Raw genomic sequence first — 16,193 nt, forward strand, 5'->3', positions numbered from 1 at the left:
AAACAAGGGACCTGCATGTTGGCTAACAGTTCCAGAACTTAAAGGGATCTTGAATGCCAGGTGACAGTTCAAGAGCATGACAGGTTCAAAACTGTTGGGTTACAGTTCCAGAGCGCAAAAAGGATCCTGAATATTGGGTGATACTACAAGAGCGTAAACTGATCTTTGATGGTGGGTGACATTACACAAAAGTATCTTGAATATTTGATGACAGTTCCAGCACACAAAATGATCTTGAATGTTGGATGATGGCTCCAGGAAACAACAGGTTCTAGATTGTTTAGTGATTATTCAAGAGCGCAGAAAGTTCTGAATAGTAGTGTGACACTTCCAGACGCCACAAAAGTCCTGAATATTGGGTTATTGTTCCAGATCACAACAATTTAGAGTGTTGGGTGACCTCTGTAGAGCACACAAGGTTCTGGATTGCTCATGACACAATGCTCATTGTCCGGCAAATTTTAATGGAAAATAATTAATTATGCAGAAGTAGATTTGATTGTTTTCGCACTGTGAAGAAAACTCACTGAGGAGAAATGCTTTAATAGGGCAACTGAGTGTAGTGCAACAATGGGGCCACAGACCGCTGTATGTGTGTGTGTGTGTGTGTGTGTGTGTGTTCATCTGCATGTGTGTGTGCGTGTGTGTCAGATTAACGTCACAGTTTGCGGAGCCCTGAGAGCGCGCGCTACACTTCCTCAATCGACTCCGTGAATCACCGAGAGAAGAAGGAGGGCAAGAAGAGAAAGAAAGGGAGGAAGAGAAAAAACTACTGCCCTTTCGTCGCAGAAAAAAAAGAAGCAGCACAACGCTTGGAAGGCAAGGTGAGGCTGCTATTATCAGACGTTTTCTCTCTGTCGAACTCTTCTCGGAGTTTAAGGGGTTTGTCGTGCGGAGTATGCATGAACGCATAAAAACCACTCCTCCGGTAGTTTTCTGTCATTCGTCGTTAGTTGGAGGGACGAACCGTAACCTTAACGCCACTTGGACGTTCGCTAGCTTTTATTCCGGAGCCCATCTGACTGGTCGCCCTCGTTGCAGCTTCGGTTAAGTCACTGAAAAACTGCATGACCAGTAGTGAGTGTTAAACAACTTATTTATTCGTGTTTCTGAAAGCAACCTGAAACGGTGCAATGGAATCTGTGACTTGTCAAGAGTGGGATTAGCTTGAAAGGGTCAACTGTGGGAAAACTTATCACTTCAAATTAGATCCAACTGTCTAAATTGCTGATACAAAATATCTAAATTTCAAATTCATATATTTTAATATTGCGGGCCACCTTTTATACCTGTGAATTGATTTTCAGGTCACGGAGTTTTTTTTTTGTTTTTGTTTTTTTCGCGGAGCAGCAGGAGGAATGTCTGCAGGTCATTTTTAGAAAGGACATAGGAAACTTTAAGTCATTTGTTTGTCATGATGAGAAGCTGAGGTAAATCGACCTGTTGAAACATCTGCCTTTAACTAACTGACACTCAACCACATCCTCCAGGGAGAGGCATGCTGCAAAAACGATATCCGATGCAAGTGACTGATGGAGGCCGAGCTCTCTGGGTGACTGCAGGTTTATCGTAAAATGCCTGCTTTCCTGAACTTCAGCATTTTTTTTTTTGTTCGCCTTTCTTTAAAAATCTTCGGTACATGTCGTAATAAATGCTGCAACGCTTCCTGTTAGAGAGAGAAGTTGACAGGTATGTAAGGAAATGTTAACATTAGCAGTAACGAGATATTCACAAGTACTTTTTTTGATCTGCTACTTTTAAAAATTTTCATTACATAGTCCCTCCCTGTCAGTGGTAGTCTGATACAGTAAACTGACGTTTCAAACATTTCAGTAATCATTTTGTGAGCTTGTCTGACTTATTATTTGCCAATACTCTTTCAGTATTCGATATATCTTGATACTGACCCATTTTTTAGTTAGCTTGTTCTGCAGAAACGACTGTATATGCTTTATTCCTGTGTTTGCTCCAAAACGCAGAAGTCAGAAGTGATTATTACACCACTGTAATAGGGCTGAGCAATACAGTTAATATTTAACAAAATAACTCAATCTCAATTTTGTGGCACTGATGTAGGAGTGGCTGTTTTTCCTTAAGAATATATTAACACAGTTCTGTTTCTGATAGATAGTCAACAGCTGTGTGGATGTAATGGATAAGCAGGTAAACACAAATGTTAGAAGAAGTCCAGAAAAACAGAAAATGAACTATATCCTAAATCTAAAATAATATCTAGTTTTACTCACATTGGAAGATCAATATTATATCATTTTAAGACCCAGTGAAGTAGCTTATCAATGTAGTCATAACTGCACAAGCCGCTCTTCCATCACGCTCGCCGCTGGATGAAGGCCACCTGCTAGTACCGAGGTCGGACCCCGTTCTTTGCCTTATGAGTCACCGTAAACCTTCTCAACGTGGAATCACCACGTTCTCAAAGATGCTGGTTCTCATGTGCATGGTAGCATCTAGCAGATTAAAGGGCAGCACGTGAACCTCCTGTTCCACCGCGTCTCAGAAGTGTTCTGTTAGCTGGAGATGTGGTGATTGTGGAGGTCGTCTGAGTCCAGAGAGATGATTGTCATGTCTGACGTGATAAGAACATGGCGGTGTGTTGTGTAAACATCAGTAGATGGGTGCATGGTGGACAGCTCCAGTTCTCTGACTGTGTGTGCCTGTGCCAACTGTGTCCTGAGTTACCTTTTCTTAGCTGCGTCCGTGTGTTCATCGGCTGCTGTTACTCATCAGTTTCAAGGTGTCGTTTCAACATGTAGTGTGTTCAGAGATGCTCCTCTGCACACCTTAGTCATCACCAAGAGATATTTTAGTTTGTTGTATACTTGAAAATCCCAGAGGATCAGCAGCCTCCAGGTTCAAAGTCGCTCAAATCACTTTCTTCCGCTTTCTGCTGTCCTGTTTGAACTGTAGTAAATCTTGTTTACCACAGCGACATGCACTGACACATTCAGTTTCTGCCATGTAATTGACAGATAAATAATTTGCTGTAAGAAGCAGATGTGGTGTATTGAGTAAAGGAGTCTGCTGTGCTGTCTGAATTAGCTTGATAGCTCATATTGTTTGTCTAAGGTTCGGTCTCCAGCAGTTAACGTGACATTTACAAATTTGTGGAGCCCATTTTCGCTGTGATTGTGTTAGCATGTTGGCTGAAATTCCAGTTGCAGTGATATCTTTTGTATCAGCCATTGATGAATATATAAAGATGAAGACTGTATAAAGAGGAATATTTGTGAAATGATGTGGATTACAGTATCCGGGTGAAGGCAGACAACAACTGAAGTGAACAGTCAGAAGTTCAGAACAAATCGAAACTGCACATGAACAGTTTGCTAGCTAATCAATCTCCCGCCCTCAATCACACAGCAGCTCACTATTGATTAACTCCAAAACCCTGACAGCACAGCTCACAGAGACCCCCCCCTCCCCTCGCAGCATTCTTTCTTTCTTCCATGCGTGCTTTTTCTGTCTTACTTTTCTGGTCTCAGTGTGGGCGGCTGTGGTTTCAGGACTGTGAATACCAGCTAAGTGCTGCGGAGCACTGCATGCTTGTGTTTGGATTAGGGACATGTTTCAGCTTGCTCCGCCTTTGTAGTGCAGGCGAACACCACCACTGTAATGGCTGCAGCCTTTCAGAAAGTACACAAACGCCTAAACATGGGGAACTAAACAAGTAGTAGAAGTGCAATTGTGGCACTTGTGTGTTTGACTGTATTTTGAATAGGAAAACAGCAGGGGTGTGACTGAGGTGAGAAGATTACTTCTTGTTAAACTCCTGCTGCAAAAGTTGTTACAGAAAAAAATGCATAGTGTATGAGCTTGAAATAAATAATGCATGCATGAGACTAACGCTTGTGTGTAGGGTGCTATTGATCTCACATATGTCCCATTCTGAATATGTCATATCCCCTACACGAGGCACGCAACCCATTTTCATCATATTGTAAGATATTTTGTAAAGAAAGCTAATAAAATCATGACAATAACACGAGGTCAAATCATTCTGATTAAAAACTATTATTTAGAACTAAGTATACAATAAAAATCATTGCGTGAAGACAAAAAGCTTGTTTTTTTTAACCACTGTGCCTTAGAACCACACAAAAGCCTGCAACAGTCTCTGTTCTTCCTCCATACAAAAACAGGTGTTGTTGATGGAGGTGTGAAAATGTTTGTGTGTGTGTGTCCTCCTTGCGGGTGTGACAGAAAAGTCTCCTCAGAATACAAGAATAAATGTAAATTCCCAACACAGCTAGAGACCAATTTTCCCCCCCATTTATGGGAATATCACAGTAGTTTGACAGGAATTTCTTCTGTCCTCATTAACGAAGAGGGATTTAAGTTTATTGTATTTGCTGCACAGAACCACCGACTTAAAATTCTTTTTCCTTATTTTTCTCATCTGTGGTTTACAGAACAAATGACCTTGAGTGTTTACTGCTTTCAACCGTAATCTACTTATGAGCATCAAATAAATATGACATCATATCAACAACATCTGTCAGGTGCAGCGTTTGGAAAGTGAACTGAATAAATTGCTGTTTGAAAGGAGGCGTTCTCAGCAACTGTGTACTGTTGCATATCTGCTGCTACAAAAACACAAGTAATGGCTGTGGCACGGTGTTAGCGGGGGCCATGGGGAGCTGGCTTTGACCTCCACTACTTGTACAGTTGATGTTGACATTGATGATGTCTCAAATGAGTAGAAGATGATAAGGGGAAGTGTCTTTTTGAAGTTGGATTTTCTTATTCGGGAAGTCGATCTTCTGACTTTGCTTTATGCAAATTTATGCCGTCTCAAATGAGTGAGCAGCCTTGGCGTCCTACCAGCTTCACAACCCACTGTTGTGACCAGCTGTATTGATACACAAGAACTTTGTACATGACCTAAAGCTGTGTGTAACTAACCCACTAACTAATACTGCAAGTGTCACCAGGGTAATACTATGTTTGTCCTCTCTGAGATCAGGTGACCTGGCACTCGTCACCATGCCTCCTTTCTTGAGAATCGCCTTCAACTCGTACGAGCTGGGTGTCCTGCCCCCCCTGGCTGACCCTCCTTTCTGTGCAATCAAGATGAAGGAGGCCTTAACAACAGGTGGGTAACACAAATACTGCCCTGTCTTTTATCATTTCTGTACTCAAAGCAGTCATTTATTCCTGTTTAGAACATCAGACATATTTTTATCTTCTATCTTTTTCCATCTTTCTGTTCCTAGAGCGAGGTAAGACCCTGGTTCAGAGGAAACCCACCATGTACCCGGCCTGGAAGTCCAGTTTTGATGCACATATCTATGAGGGCCGTGTGCTGGAGGTACTACTCATGAAGACAGCAGAGGAGCCACTAGCTGAGGTCACTGTCGGTGTGTCTGTACTTGCGGAGCGTTGCAAGAAAGCCAATGGGCGCGCTGAATTCTGGGTAAGACATTCCAGATGGTCCCAGGTCCCTGAGCAATAACTTAGGCTTTTTGAGTATCTGACTGTGTTTGTGTGTTCAGGTGGATCTGCATCCTTCTGGAAAAGTGATGATGGCAGTGCAGTACTTTCTGGAGGGAGTGGATACAGGTGAAAGGAACTGTTTTGCTTTAATCTCTGCCTATATATTTATAACTGTTATATGTGATCTGTATCATTTGTTTTAAGGCTGCTTTATTTCTCTTCTTGGCTTTTTAAACATCATTTCCAATGTTCAGTATTTATTGTAGCATTAGATATTAAAAATAAACAATCAAAGTTAATAATTGGTTAAAAACGATACAATTAAACACTCCTCTGCTTTGTGAGGACTGAAATTTGAATCCGATTTAAGACGGGTGTCCGGCAGCATTAGCAAGCCACCCCTCAATTAACAAGTTCGCATCATTTCTGATTGCTGCACAAACATTTGTAGCATTTCTCAAACTAAACTTCAGGTTGCTTTAAAGCACCAAGAGGACCACACAGACATAGACAAACATAGAACGCTCTCAGATGAAACAGTGAGAACTCTGGAAAGAACTTCAGGGTTTATCAATGACCCCGCTGTGAGAGGCTGATTGAAAAAGAAAGGTTTTCAGAGCAAGTGAAGGAAAGTAGAGGAATATTCTTGGAATTTGTCAGTGGGGGAATTGTTCTTTTGACTTTATTGTGTTCAAGAGATACAAGTGGTAGTGTGGGAGCAACGTGGGCAAAGATGAGCTTTATTTGAAAGCTCAGAGCATTTAAATGACACAATAATAGCTTTTTATGTGAAGATGAAGAGCAAAGTAAAAGCCATTTCCTGGCTGGTTATCAGGCTGAATGCTAATAATTAACTTAGTGTAGTTGATGTAGCTCATTTCAAAGACATCAGATAACATTTTAATATCCTATTATCACAAAATGATATTCAACACATGAACTCGTGAAAGTAACAAAGAAACAAACTTTCTATTTGTCAAACAGTGACCGTGTCTGCCATGTTTCTCTGTGTATGACGCCAGCTCATGTTACAAAACGAGATGAAGATTTGAGGAGTTGTTTTTACAACATTCAAGAGTGTTCATGGGATTTTGCCTTGTCGGGAACTCGTTAGCACCATTGGTCTGACATCACATGAATGCAGCATAAGATTTCAAATTGCATCCTTGCACATTTTACTCCTATCAGTGGCGACCCAACAAAATGGGGCCAGTGACCGTTTGATAACGTATTTGTAAAGGCAGCCTTAGAATATGATTGAGGCTGATGACAATCCTGTGATTTATGTAAAATGACCTTTGCTCTTTCATTACAATCTTGACTGATGTGTGTTTCTCTGTGTCTGAAAGAGAGTAAACAGGCTGCAAAAGAAGAAGAGGCCCCAACCCTGAACCGCAGGCGAGGGGCCATCAAACAAGCCAAGATCCACTTCATAAAGAACCACGAGTTCATCGCCACATTCTTCAGACAGCCCACTTTCTGCTCTGTCTGCAGAGAGTTTGTCTGGTCAGTTCAGATGGCATTTGATTCACATAAACAGTTGTCAGAGGAGAAAGAGGAACTTAGTAACCACTCAGATATGCAAGAACACCAGACAGGTCCAACTGATACTTTTCTCAGAGTGACATAGCTTTTCTGCTTATCTTTTTGATAAACCTTTAAGGGTAACTTTCCATTCATGTTGTAACGTCCACTTTTTGCATTGATTATATTCCAAAAACCACTCATCTCCATGTAAAAAAAAAAAAAAAAAAAAGGAAAGGAGGAAAGGAAAAGCTGATACACATGAGTGTCCTGCAGCTGTTCATTATCACCTAAGACTGATTAATCAGACTGACATGATCAAGGGATAATTCTAATGGAGCTGTTTGTGTCTCTGTCTCCCACAGGGGGCTCAACAAGCAAGGCTATAAATGTAGACGTAAGTCATTTAAATTAAAAACAGTGATATGTTTTATTAAATCTGTACTTTACCATGAATGGATGTGTTTTTTTACCCTTCTGTTTCATGACCTTATCCAGTGCCCAGATATACTAAGATACTAGCTACTATGTCTCTGTTATTCTTGCTTTTTTATCAGAATGCAATGCAGCCATCCACAAGAAATGCATAGACAAAATCATTGGCAGATGCACCGGTACGGCTGCCAACAGTCGGGATACTGTGGTACGTAACACATATTTCTGCTGTACACGATGTACTGTGAGCTCCATCCATATGTCTCCCAATTGTCAGTAAAGTGTGAGATTTTCTCACATTGGTTTTCAGTGTTACAGTGAAAAAAAAAATCACTCCTTAACAGAGTGATAGTGAGTTACGGTAGCTGCTAGGTCAGTTTAACTTGGATCCACTGATCATCAATATTGGTGGATAAAGACGATCAAAGGCCAACTGACCTAGATAATGGCTATGTGAGAATGATCAAGCACAAACAAACATACACACAAGGGATGATGCAGGTGGGGTGTGGCCTCAGAGAGGCACCATAAATCAGACCTGGAAAGCTGTGAGGAGTTGTGGATCTAAATGTGTGGTAGGATGAGGCAGGTGCCCCGGGCCGTGAAGTGTCACCGACCACCAGTCAGGATCTCCTGGTCACTGGTCAACAATGGAGATAACGAATCCCGTTTGTCCCTGCAGTTCCAGAAGGAGCGCTTTAAAATTGACATGCCGCATCGTTTCAAGACCAACAACTACATGAGTCCCACTTTCTGTGACCACTGTGGAAGTCTGCTGTGGGGTCTGGTGAAACAAGGCCTGAAATGTGAAGGTACGGTTCGGATGCGGTCGATTAATTACCCAAGTCTACCTGCACTCATGTCTGTAAGTGCCTTTGTTGTGTTTGTAGATTGTTCCATGAATGTCCATCACAAGTGTCAGGATAAAGTAGCCAATCTATGTGGCATCAACCAGAAACTACTAGCTGAAGCACTCACACAAGTCAGCCAGGTAAGTTCCTTCAACGCACGGTCAAACCACATCATGAATTTTTAGACCGACTCAAGTGCTACACCTCCTAATTAAATCAACCATGACTCTTAACAGGCATGGCAAATAAAGAAGGTTTAAAGAGTAAAACTGGGAGGTCATCAAGATGAGAACCATAACTCCATACAGTTTACAGCATGCAGAACCAGGACAGAGGACTGCAATAATGTGTGTTTTGGAAGCTGTGCATCATAAAAAAACAAACAAAATTAAAACAATATAATGTAAAATTAAAAAAAAAAAAACTTTAACAAATAAGCGGTATAGAAAATGGATGGATGGATGGACATTCAAAACTGCCATCAGTGTAGCATGAAAGTAAAACAGAAAAACTGTAGTGAGAGTAGGAAGTTTGAAAGATACATGATAATCAACTCTTGAACTTGCTCATTGGTTTGCATGGTGTCATCTGCTAAACTGTCTGTTGAATCGTATAAATACGTACTAAGATAAATGCTTATGATGTTTCACGTTGCTCTGCTTTTAGATGAAATAAAACTGTATACATTTAAAAAAAAATCCTTAATCACGTTCATATCTGAGCCCTTTTCTAACATGAACCCAAACACTAATCCAGCATATCTATACCGTATAGTAGAAAAATATTTCGGTGTCATAATCTCTGAACAGTAATTTGATGGTTTGTATGGAAATGTAACCTTTAACCTTAGAGTCAGTCACATTTGAAGGTCCTAGTCCCTGGTGCTTGATGAGGGATTATTCAGAGTGTGACACCTTACCTTGGTAGCAACCTGAGCTCACTATTGTGGTGTGTTTAAGGACTTCCAAGTTGTGTAATTCCAAGTACCCTTGCTCTCTTTGTCAGGGGAATCAAACCAATTGTGGTGTGACAGAAAAATATGATTGTATTATTCGTTTTCCTCCATCAGAAATCCTCTACTCGCCACTCCGATCCAAACCTGCCTAATCTGCCAGATATTGGAATCTATGACGAGGTTAATAAACTTGCTGGACTAGATATCAATGGTCAGTGCATGATTATTCCAACACAGTTTATGATCATGATGTATAATAATGATGAAATAACGGCTGTGTGTGGTACTTGCCGGTCCATTAGATACATCTCCATATGGTAGACTGTGGGATGGTTCGAGCCCACGGCCTCCATCTCGAATCAGCCATGTGAGCTGCGTCAACGTGGACAATTTCATCTTGCACAAGGTCTTGGGGAAAGGCAGCTTCGGCAAGGTACACAGAAATGTCAACATTGAGAGAGTTGTGCAAAAACACAATATAAACGTGAGAGGAAAATACCACTCCAACTAGCGCTCGACATAAACAGACTCATACAGAAGTAACACTGGTTGTAGGTGTTTGATGAAACTGTGAGCTGCAGCGGAGTCGTGTATGAATGCATCAACTTATTCTCCTCTGTTAGGTTCTCTTGGCTGAGCTGAAAGGTCGTGGCGAGTACTTTGCAGTGAAGGCTCTGAAAAAAGATGTGGTGCTGATGGATGATGATGTGGAATGCACCATGGTAGAGAAGAGAGTCTTGGCTTTAGCTTGGGAGAACCCCTTCCTCACACACCTGTACTGTACCTTCCAGACCAAGGTAGTCACCCTCCACCTCACTGGTCCCTTTGTTTCATTCCTTTCAAACTTTGAATCAATTGTTGAGACTGTGTCCTCATTACAGGAGCATCTTTTCTTTGTGATGGAGTATCTGAATGGAGGAGACCTGATGTTTCATATTCAAGAGAAAGGACGCTTTGAGCTCTACAGAGCCACGTAGGTCAAACCACACACAACCTTGTGTTGCAGACATTGAACAAACTCTCAGCGGGCCACCAGAAATGACCAAATCCATCCAGATCAACGTCGGCCCACTGCCACTGAACAGACAAATGCTGGATGTCAGATAACTACAACTGGGAAAGTTTCCGTGTTTCCCAGGTGCTCATAGTGAACACAATGAAATCAATAAACCCTAACAACTGCAAACCAAACATCTGGTGAAGCAAGTTCCCAAGTCCAACCCACATCAGGCCGTCTGAACCGGGTTCCCTTTTTACCAGCTTAACAAGCCAGACCTAACAAAAAACAAGATACTGATCCTTGATGAACTGAAGCCGGGCTGCCGCTTATTATCTGCAGCTCATGAGCAGGCTGTCCATGTAAGGCATAAGCATGCCTGAATGCTTGTGTATTCTATGAGGAGGTATCAGTTACTACCACCCACCACTCTACTCATCCTTCACTGGGAACCCCTCCAGAACAAAACAATGGCACAGCAGAAAGTGTGGAGTCTAAAACTCGGTGGCACCTGTACTCCCACCAGCTGAACTTTCTTCAGCTCGTACAGCCATGAGAGTATAAACTTTTCCCAGAAACAAATCACAATGTGGGCTTTGAAGCTGATGAACAAAACAGGAAGTACTTTCTTTTATGAATTTTTTTTCAGCGCCGGTTTCACTTCTATTGATTCCACCTACTTGACAGTAGGAGTCCAGAGAACGATCTCAACACAAGGTCTTCAGAAGCCATTCCTTAGCTTTTTATTCCAGTCTCTCTTAATGGAGCTTGTGTTCACATTTCCATTTTGAACACTATAAATACAAAACAAAAGGTCTCTTATATTGCACAAGGTTTACACGATCATGAAAAACCTGGTAAATTGGCATAAATGCTGGTAAATTTAGTCATGGATTTGTAGGTTTATTTTTAATATGTAAAGAAATGTTTCAGAGAATGTATGTTTGTGAAAATCTACTGGTAAAAATGTGTATGAGCCCTGGTTCTAGTCCTGAATGTTTGTCTGAAAATGTCCCAAACTTCGTGTAGCAGGACATCAAAGACATTTAAAACAGACTTAATTTATATAATCACTTTTATCTCCCTTATACAACAGTGCCCAGGTTCAGAGACTTTACAGGTTAGTGAGCTTCTCCATCTGCTGTAGTTAAACTGTCCTGGGCCCAGGAGATGACAGCAGTAATTCTCTACTTTGTGAGGACAGACACCTGATCTCATGTTGGCATCCATTCACACGCTCCTCACTCATTGACTGTATTTAGCCTGGAAGTGATGATTTGTCAAAGAAACAAAGCCAAACAAAGAAACACTGAGTCTAACAGTGATTTGTTCACATATGTACTTCCTGGTATGATAAATGCGCTCATAGTGGACTGAAAAGTATCTTCTTGGTTTGGTTACACAATATTTTGACTTAGCAGCAACTAACTGCAGGGTGGGACCTGTTTATCAGCACAAAGCTACTGCTAACCTATTGGCCCGGTGCAGCAGAGGCTCGAGTCGCTTGTCACAAAGACATTTTAAATGAATATGACCCAGACTTGTGTATAAAATATCTAGAATTCACTTCATTCTATCTTATGTCTGTGCCTTTTGGACTCCTGTCCTTTGTTTCATGGGAGCGATAATATGAAGTATGAAATATTGATTAGATCAAACTTGACAGCCTATTCAGTTAGTCAGCTGGTCTTTGAGAGTGAACGATAGCAGTTTTATCTTGCAAGCTGACTCAATCATTTCACCTGACACAGAAGACGAGTGAAGCAGGTCAGAGGTAGTCTACTCTTTTGGCTCTCAGGTTTCACATTATTCGCTCGTCTCCTACTCCATACAAATGTCCTCCTCAATAATTCAGCTCTACACTGAAATGCGTCTTCAGTGACACCTGTGTTTAGCGTCCAACTACTTCGCAGACCTGTAGCTTTTCCACCACAGACTTGTAGCTGATATCTGTTCTGTTTGTGTCTTTCCAGGTTTTACTCTGCTGAGATCATCTGTGGTCTGCAGTTCTTACATTCCAAAGGGATCATCTACAGGTCAGGGCCAACAAGTGGATGTACAGTACATAATTTATCATGGGATTTTTAATCTGAAATGAAAAACACTTTTAAAAGAAAAGCATGGAAATGTGAATACTGTGAAAAGGAAACTCTAATTGTGAAAGTGCAATCAAAAATTTGAATCTCTGAAATAATGCATGTGCACATATGTATAACCGATTAGTATCTTTAAAATTCCAGGGCTATCATGCTCATAAAAACGGAATGGATATCAAACTTGTGATTTTACCTGTCTGAGGCAACTTTGAGGTCTTTGCCTGTGGATTTAATAAAATATGAAGTGGACTGAGACCAAACGCTGCAGAATTCTACCAAAAATGTAATATAAATATAAATATGAAATTAAAGGATAAAGGGAAAAAAAAGTTATTTGTTATTACTCATATAATTACACAGTCTCAGTATCTTATTAAAAATCTCTCATACATATTTACCATGCTGCTGTGGCTGTTTTTGTTCCAGAGATCTAAAGTTAGACAACGTGATGCTGGATCATGAGGGACATATTAAGATCGCAGACTTTGGCATGTGCAAGGAGAACGTGTTTGGAGAGAACCGCGCCACAACTTTCTGTGGTACTCCAGACTACATCGCTCCTGAGGTACCGTCTTAAGAGATACTGAGACATTCACTGTCCAGCTGGAACAAAGCTTATTTGTGATTTGTTTCTTCTCCACTTAGATTCTGCTGGGACAGAAATACTCCTTCTCAGTCGACTGGTGGTCATTTGGGGTGTTGCTGTACGAAATGCTTGTCGGACAGTCGCCTTTCCACGGAGATGATGAGGATGAATTGTTTGAGTCAATCCGCATGGATACTCCTCATTATCCTCGCTGGATCAACAAGGAGGCCAAGGACCTGCTGGAGAGAGTCAGTACCTTAACCTCTATACAAAGACAATCGTACAGCAGCATTTACTCCCTGTACCTGTCCTCCTGTACTCCTGTTGCTAACTTGTCTTCTTCTTCGGAGCCTTTGTGCTTCCCCACTTCCCTGATCCCTGACTGCTGCTGCTGCTGGAGGAGGCTACAGACCTGAAGAGGCTCAAGCTGTCAACCTTAGCATCACCTGCTCACGTCCCCATCCGTCCATCATTCTCTTCCACTTTCTCTCCCTCTTTATCTCTGTCCCTCTCTTTCCGTCTGTCTTTCTCCATTGTCTGTCGTTGTCTCTTCCCCGCTCTCTTTCCTCCAGCCGGTCAAAGTAGATGTCCGTCCCCATTGAGCCTGGATCTGCTCGATGTTCCTGCCTGTTAATAGGAAGGTTTTTGCCTGATGTGCTCGCTCATGGAGAATTGTTGGGTGTAGATTCATTGAAGGAGTGAGGTACTGGACCTGCTCTACTTGAAAAGTGTCATGACAGAACATTTGTTGTGATTTGGTGCGATACAAATAAAATTGACTTGACATGCCAAGATGAAATAATAGTTTAAATTTATGGTATGGAATGCACTTGCATTGGAGATGATGTGGCTTTTTAGCCAGAAACACACAAGACAGAGTTATACAGCATTTTATACAGGATTATCACACCAAGTTGTAATGACAAGTTGGCACCGACATTTGTGAGTGTACTGTGTGAGGGGTGAGAGAACACATGCTCGAGTGTGTCAAACATGCTTGATTTTTTTCAAGCAGACTCTGGATGCTACTCACTAGCAACCTGACATCTGTTAGCGGGTACCATCAGTAGCCAATTAAAACAGAGGCCTGTTATATATGCGTTAGCCTGTATTTAGCCTAGGCTTGGTTCCAATGTGTAACATTATCTGTATGATCATTATTGGTATTTGAGTTGCTCACCTTCCACTACATCTGCAGTCCCTGGAGTCCATAATCTCCATATTTACCTCTCCATTTCTTCTCTCCTCGTACTCTTTTCAGCACAGAAGGAGGTGCAGTCCTAAATGTGTGATCAGCACTTTCTAAGTCTTCATAAGACATCCAAGGATTTCCATGCAATCATCAACATCCTTAACCCATCGTTACTGACTTTGTCTCCCTTCAGCTGTTTGAAAGAGATCCCACACGCAGGCTAGGAATTGTGGGTAACATCCGTCTACATCCATTCTTCAAAGCCTTCAACTGGCAGGCGTTGGAGAGGCGAGAGGTTGAACCACCCTTTAAACCCAAAGTGGTATGTCCCATATTTCAGTTGTGGTCAAACAATACATTATATGCTGGTTTTCGTCTTTACTGATCATTTTTCTATTTGTCGTCAATTACAGAAAGCGCAGAATGATTGCAGCAACTTTGATCGGGAATTCCTCAGCGAGAAGCCCCGCCTCTCCTACAGCGATAAGAACTTCATCGATTCCATGGACCAATCAGCATTTGCTGGCTTTTCATTCATCAACCCTAAGATGGAACACCTTCTAGAAAAGTGACTCTTGAATAGACAGTATACCTATTGTTTACGGTACAGTTCATGTATTCTGTGACATGGTTAAACTTGTAAATGCTGCTCCACAAGCAGTATTTGTGTGACCTTATTTGAAGCACAAACTATCTTCTTGGGTACGTTTAGAAACTAAGAGTAGAGACGGGCCCATGTACTGTATATATTGATGTTACTGTGTTTGTGTGCATGCTTCTGTATTGTGAAGGCCTGTTTTAGTAATAATAATAGTTGGGTGGTAGGTTGATAAAAAAAAATTGTCTTACATTCTACTTCACGTCACAGCTGCCATTGTGTTCCTTTTCGAGATATTCAGTCAACATGGGAAGGGACTTTAAAAAGCTGGGGACAAAGAGAGGAATTAACTGTATAGCATATTTTAAATGTACGTTGTATGAGTGACGTTAATACATGTATGTAAATCTGATAAATGAAACTCTTGAAATACAGCATATTAATGAAAATTACCTAAATTCCTCCCATTGACTGGCTCAATCAGACCCTATTGACAAAGAGGAGCCAGTGGTTGTGCCATGTGATGTTCAAATGTAAGTAGAGGAATGGCTGGCCTTCCTGCTGCATTCAAACATCCTGTCTTTGAACGGAGACAGACAGGGTGCAGTAAAGGGTGCTATATGTTCGCTATAGTCAGGTGATTATAAACATTATAGCAGGAAGTCTCTGAAATGCTGTATATAGACTATATATGTATATTGTTGTAACTTGTACATTGGTTAGCTACAGATGTACTTTTTTTTTTTTTTTTTTACTGTCACCATCTTTTATGTCTGATTAAAAAGCATCAAATCCAGAGTTTGATTTGATTTTGTTCTTTATGTTTCTACCACCAGACTTTATACCGTCGTTTGTTTTAGGGCATGGATTGTGTGACAAAGCAAAACCTTCCTAAATTTTTCCCAACTGTCATCTTCGTTGCTCTGTCATTTGAGGCACTTCTTCCAGACACCAGTAATACACATGATAAGATTGACACTGAACAGATGAATGGTTGTTTGGATAATAATTTAGAGATAATAGATTTTCAGTTGAGGGCTTTTGTGTAGTTTGAAGTAGAGGATAATTGATGAAGTGACTTAGAGTTAAAATAAATAGGAATAAATTTACTAATCCTTGATGTCATCAAATTTTTAGTCAGCTTATTCTTAAAATTACAGTCGTGCTTGTTATTTTTTTGCAGCTGCTGACGGTACCCATGGATGAAATACTATAAAAATAATAAAATACTATATAAATAATAAAAGGAGTGGAGATGCCGGGGATTGAACCCGGGGCCTCATACATGCAAAGCATGCGCTCTACCACTGAGCTACATCCCCATATATTTCAGAATGAAAATATGTTGACTTATAAAATCATAAGAATAATGATGAACAAAGTATGACTTTTGCTAAAAGTTGAAAATTTTCTAGAAGTCGTCTGTTTGTACTTAATTACATAAGCAAGTCACTCGGTCTCTCGTCACGTTTCGTTTGGCTGGGCAACGCAATGCTTCCTGTCTT

At 41.0% G+C, this 16,193-nt stretch overlaps 1 protein-coding gene and 1 non-coding gene across 4 annotated transcripts; one reads left to right on the top strand and one right to left on the bottom strand.

Annotated features, from left to right (window-relative positions):
* The first annotated feature begins 680 nt into the window (after positions 1-680).
* Positions 681-15,492, top strand: prkcda (protein kinase C, delta a). Of its 3 annotated transcripts, none has more exons than XM_086199207.1 (18): positions 681-824; positions 4,985-5,113; positions 5,235-5,434; positions 5,514-5,580; positions 6,804-6,960; positions 7,344-7,375; positions 7,536-7,621; positions 8,096-8,225; positions 8,304-8,404; positions 9,334-9,430; positions 9,522-9,652; positions 9,843-10,016; positions 10,101-10,192; positions 12,190-12,252; positions 12,739-12,877; positions 12,958-13,146; positions 14,284-14,412; positions 14,504-15,492. In XM_086199207.1, exons 2-18 carry the CDS (start codon positions 5,005-5,007, stop codon positions 14,660-14,662), a joined length of 2,055 nt encoding a protein of 684 aa, XP_086055333.1. In that variant the 5' UTR covers positions 681-824; positions 4,985-5,004; the 3' UTR covers positions 14,663-15,492. The 3 variants fall into 3 exon arrangements, with proteins under 3 accessions (XP_086055333.1, XP_086055332.1, XP_086055334.1); XM_086199206.1 differs by lacking the exon at positions 681-824 and adding an exon at positions 951-1,077; XM_086199208.1 differs by lacking the exon at positions 681-824 and adding an exon at positions 1,461-1,689.
* Positions 15,493-15,938: 446 nt separating this feature from the next.
* Positions 15,939-16,010, bottom strand: trnaa-ugc (transfer RNA alanine (anticodon UGC)). Its single transcript has one exon. It is a non-coding gene; the product is annotated as a tRNA-Ala (tRNA).
* Between the last annotated feature and the right edge of the window lie 183 nt (positions 16,011-16,193).

The sequence above is a fragment of the Aulostomus chinensis genome, chromosome 3, assembly GCF_037954235.1.
Source record: "Aulostomus chinensis isolate RoL2024-O1b breed Wild chromosome 3, RoL_Achi_v1.0, whole genome shotgun sequence".
NCBI lineage: Eukaryota > Metazoa > Chordata > Actinopteri > Syngnathiformes > Aulostomidae > Aulostomus > Aulostomus chinensis.

Coding starts and splice junctions, on each gene's coding strand:
- prkcda (XM_086199206.1), top strand. Junction 5,435..5,513: donor ATGGGCGCGCTGAATTCTGG/GTAAGACATTCC, acceptor TTGTGTGTTCAG/GTGGATCTGCATCCTTCTGG. Junction 7,376..7,535: donor GCAAGGCTATAAATGTAGAC/GTAAGTCATTTA, acceptor CTTTTTTATCAG/AATGCAATGCAGCCATCCAC.